The sequence below is a fragment of the Myotis brandtii genome, unplaced genomic scaffold (assembly GCF_000412655.1).
Source record: "Myotis brandtii unplaced genomic scaffold, ASM41265v1 scaffold250, whole genome shotgun sequence".
Classification (NCBI taxonomy): Eukaryota; Metazoa; Chordata; class Mammalia; order Chiroptera; family Vespertilionidae; genus Myotis; species Myotis brandtii.
Window position 1 is genome coordinate 1,546,076 of NW_005359478.1, and position 4,025 is coordinate 1,550,100.

The 4,025-nt window shown below is 54.7% G+C and overlaps 1 protein-coding gene across 1 annotated transcript in view; it reads left to right on the forward strand.

Annotated features, from left to right (window-relative positions):
* Positions 1-6: 6 nt before the first annotated feature.
* The window catches only part of CHRNB2 (cholinergic receptor, nicotinic, beta 2 (neuronal)), an 8,620-nt gene continuing 4,601 nt past the window's right edge, over positions 7-4,025 (forward strand). Inside the window, exons 1-5 of the mRNA XM_005867707.2 lie at positions 7-107; positions 1,485-1,630; positions 1,812-1,856; positions 2,241-2,350; positions 3,312-4,018. Coding sequence (XP_005867769.1) covers positions 44-107; positions 1,485-1,630; positions 1,812-1,856; positions 2,241-2,350; positions 3,312-4,018 — 1,072 coding nt within the window. The 5' untranslated portion in view covers positions 7-43. The remainder of the gene's footprint in view (positions 108-1,484; positions 1,631-1,811; positions 1,857-2,240; positions 2,351-3,311; positions 4,019-4,025) is intronic.

The window sequence follows — 4,025 nt, forward strand, 5'->3', positions numbered from 1 at the left end:
CGCTCCCGCGGGTCTAGGTGCGGCGGCGAGCGATGCCCACAGCATGGCCTGGTGCTCCGAGCCCATGGCGCTGCTCCTCGGTTTCGGCCTCCTCTGGCTGTGCTCAGGTAACCACAGGCCACTGCCTCACCCCGGTCAGGCTCAGAGGTGGAAGGAAGGGGTTCCTAGAGATGGGGGGGTCTGCTGGGAGTTAGGGGAGAGACCTTTGGGCCTGCAGGGAGGCCCTGGGGCACTGCCCTGGGAGGAGGACATACCCTAAGGACATACCCTAAGGAGTACGGAAGAGGTCGAAACCTGGGCAGTGGTGCTGGGAAGGGAGTGGACACACAAAGGAAGGAGGGAGGGAATCTCCCCTGGCGTTCTAGGCCAGCAGGAGGGCAGGCTCTGCAGCTGTGTGAAGCATTCTATCAAGAAATCTACCTGGTTCAGCACCCTCCTTTGTCTCTCCATCATTCCCTGTCCACCACATTGGGGTCCTGATTCTGGTCCTCCACAGGGGCAAGGCAGGAGGGGGAGAGAAGTGACTTCAACTCTCTCCTAGGGCAGGACAGAAGGCTTGGAGGGCACAGGCTCTGCCAGGCTGGGGCCAGGGAGGAGCACTCTGAGGGGGTAGGGTGTGTTTGTGCAGAGTTACAGACGGTGATAGAGTGTATGAAGGGCAGGTACAAAGGAAATGTACAACCTAATGAGACTTCCACACGTGGAGGCACGTAACGTGACTTGCGCACATAGATGAGCACTGACTGAGGGGAAAGGGTGGGTGGTGGGACATGAGTAACGGTTCCTTTTGACCACCCTCCAACCCCCCTGGAATGGTAGGTATCTTCTAGGACAGCGGTTCTCAACCTGTGGGTCTCGACCCCTTTGGGGGTCGAACGACCCTTTCACAGGGGTCGCCTAAGACCATCGGAAAGCACATATATAATTACATATTGTTTTTGTGATTAATCACTATGCTTTAATTATGTTCAGTTTGTAACAATGAAAATACATCCTGCATATCAGATATTTACAATACGATTCATAACAGTAGCCAAATTACAGTTATGAAGTAGCAACGAAAATAATTTTATGGTTGGGGGTCACCACAACGTGAGGAACTGTGTTAAAGGGTCGCGGCATTAGGAAGGTTGAGAACCACTGTTCTAGGAGAAGCCATGGAAACATGGGTTTCTCTTGAAACCACCCTCTGAGACCTCGCAGGAGAGCAGGTCTCCACTGATCCTTGCAGAATGGTTTCTGAGTCTGGAGGACTCTGTGTTGGGCTGTCTGGGTAACTTGGTCAGTGACCCCAGGGAGGAATTTCTCTCTGAAGGGCCTCTATGGGGAAACCTAAGCATTTTGATACCTTAGGGATGGAGCATTGGGGAAGCCGTGGCCTCCTGTCTGGGCCTGGGTTGCCCCATTTGCCTAGGGCGAGTGGGATCCTGGGTGGGCCTTTCTTGCCTCCTTACTTACTTCCTGCCCCTCAACCTATTGCCCAGGAGTCTGGGGTACGGACACAGAGGAGCGGCTGGTGGAGCATCTCCTGGATCCTTCCCGCTACAACAAGCTTATCCGCCCAGCTACCAATGGCTCTGAGCTGGTGACAGTACAGCTCATGGTATCACTGGCCCAGCTCATCAGTGTGGTGAGTGGGGGGTCCCAAACCCTCTGCTCAGCTGCTGAAGTCAACACGCCGGAATGTGTTGGTGTTTGTGCGTACTCCTCTGGAGTTCCCAAGGCTTGGGAGGTGTGGGAGGAGCCATGGGTGGGTGTAATGGGCCCAATGGCTGGAGGGCCTCCTCAAGGGCTTCTCTTCTTTCCTGTAGCATGAGCGGGAGCAGATCATGACCACCAATGTCTGGCTGACCCAGGTTAGTGCTCTTCCCACCCCTGGTCTTCTCTTTCCTCCTTTTCCCTTTCTTTTCGTGTGTCTTTTCCCTCCTTTAATCTCTCGAAAAGAGGCAGAAAGGTATAGACTTTGGAGTCCTAATGAACTGGATTTGCATCTTGGTTCTTCCACTCACCAGCTCTGTGACTTGAACATGTTAAACTCTGCAAGATTGATTTTCTCAGCTGTAAAATGTGGATTCTAATATCTTGGATTAGCTGTTAAATGAGAAAGTATTTTATGATTCACATTTGCTGGGCAGAGAAGTCACTGTGGGAAGGTGATGGGCCCCCTCTTGTCCCTGTTCTTCACCTTGAGCCCTTCCCAGGGCAGCGGTTGATGTTGCCTCCCTCTCTCCCTTTCTCAGGAATGGGAGGATTATCGCCTTACTTGGAAGCCTGAGGAGTTCGACAACATGAAGAAAGTCCGACTCCCTTCCAAACACATTTGGCTCCCAGATGTGGTCCTATACAACAAGTAGGTGACCCTGGAGTAATGGGGAGGCTGGGGGAGACCATGGCAGTGCTCAGGGAAGGAAGGGGTCTTGGGGAAAGTAAATCAGCTCCTGCTGGGTATAGAGAAGATATTTTTTTTTTTTGGCAAAGATTCAGTCACTACCTAGATAGACAGACCCAGACCAGAGACGTATAATATGGACGGCCAAGGTGATTGGCCCATGGTCAGCCCCCTCTCAGCCAGTTAGGAGTCCCAGTGTTTGGAGCTGCAGTGGGATAGAAATAAGGATTGACAGCCCGCAGTGCCTAAACTGATTCACAGTTCAATTCCCCGTCAGGTCACATGCCTGGGTTGTGGGCTCCATCCCCATTGGTGGGCATGCAGGAGGCAGCCAATCAATGTTTGTCTCTCATCATTGATGTTTCTGTCTCTCTCTCCCTCTTCCTTCCTCTCTGAAATCAATAAAAAATATATATTTTAAAAAAGGAATAGACTTTTCCTGGAGGCTTAGGCAAGATCAGAGAACATGGAGGTCTCAGTTTCTCCTCCAGGTTCCATACCCTCTCCTGAAATAATAAATAATCCCTATTGCCCCCAAGATCCAAAACCACCGGTGGGACCATCTCTTGCTCCCACCTGCCTCTGTCCCCCTCCATTGCTCGGGGAGCCTCATTCTGGCCTCCCTGGCTCCTCCAACCCCTCCAACCGCATGTGAAGCAAATAACTTACACAATGCATGACAAGCAGCAGGCGTGTCCCTCACCCCCTTCCTCCAGTTCCTCATCTCTGAGGGGCCTCACACATCTCCTCGGAGAACACCCTTCTCCCCACAGTCCCACCCAGACACCATTCTTGCTCCTTTCCTGCTCTACCACCTGATACTCCGGACGTGGGTTTCCTCTCCTCCCAGCGAGGGCTGGGGTGATGGGTGGGGGTGGAGGAGCGCTGAGGCCAGCGCTGACTTCCTCTCACCCCTGGGCAGTGCGGACGGCATGTATGAGGTGTCCTTCTATTCCAATGCGGTGGTCTCCTACGACGGCAGCATCTTCTGGCTGCCGCCCGCCATCTACAAGAGCGCCTGCAAGATCGAAGTGAAGCACTTCCCGTTCGACCAGCAGAACTGCACCATGAAGTTCCGCTCCTGGACCTACGACCGCACGGAGATCGACCTGGTGCTCAAGAGCGACGTGGCCAGCCTGGACGACTTCACCCCCAGCGGCGAGTGGGACATCGTGGCGCTGCCAGGCCGGCGCAACGAGCACCCCGACGACTCGACTTACGTGGACATCACCTACGACTTCATCATCCGCCGCAAGCCGCTCTTCTACACCATCAACCTCATCATCCCCTGCGTGCTCATCACCTCGCTGGCCATCCTCGTCTTCTACCTGCCGTCCGACTGCGGCGAGAAGATGACCCTGTGCATCTCCGTGCTGCTGGCGCTCACCGTCTTCCTGCTGCTCATCTCCAAGATCGTGCCGCCCACCTCCCTGGACGTGCCCCTGGTCGGCAAGTACCTCATGTTCACCATGGTGCTCGTCACCTTCTCCATCGTCACCAGCGTGTGCGTGCTCAACGTGCACCACCGCTCGCCCACCACGCACACCATGGCGCCCTGGGTCAAGGCCCTGTTCCTGGAGAAGCTGCCCCCGCTGCTCTTCATGCAGCAGCCGCGCCACCACTGCGCCCGCCAGCT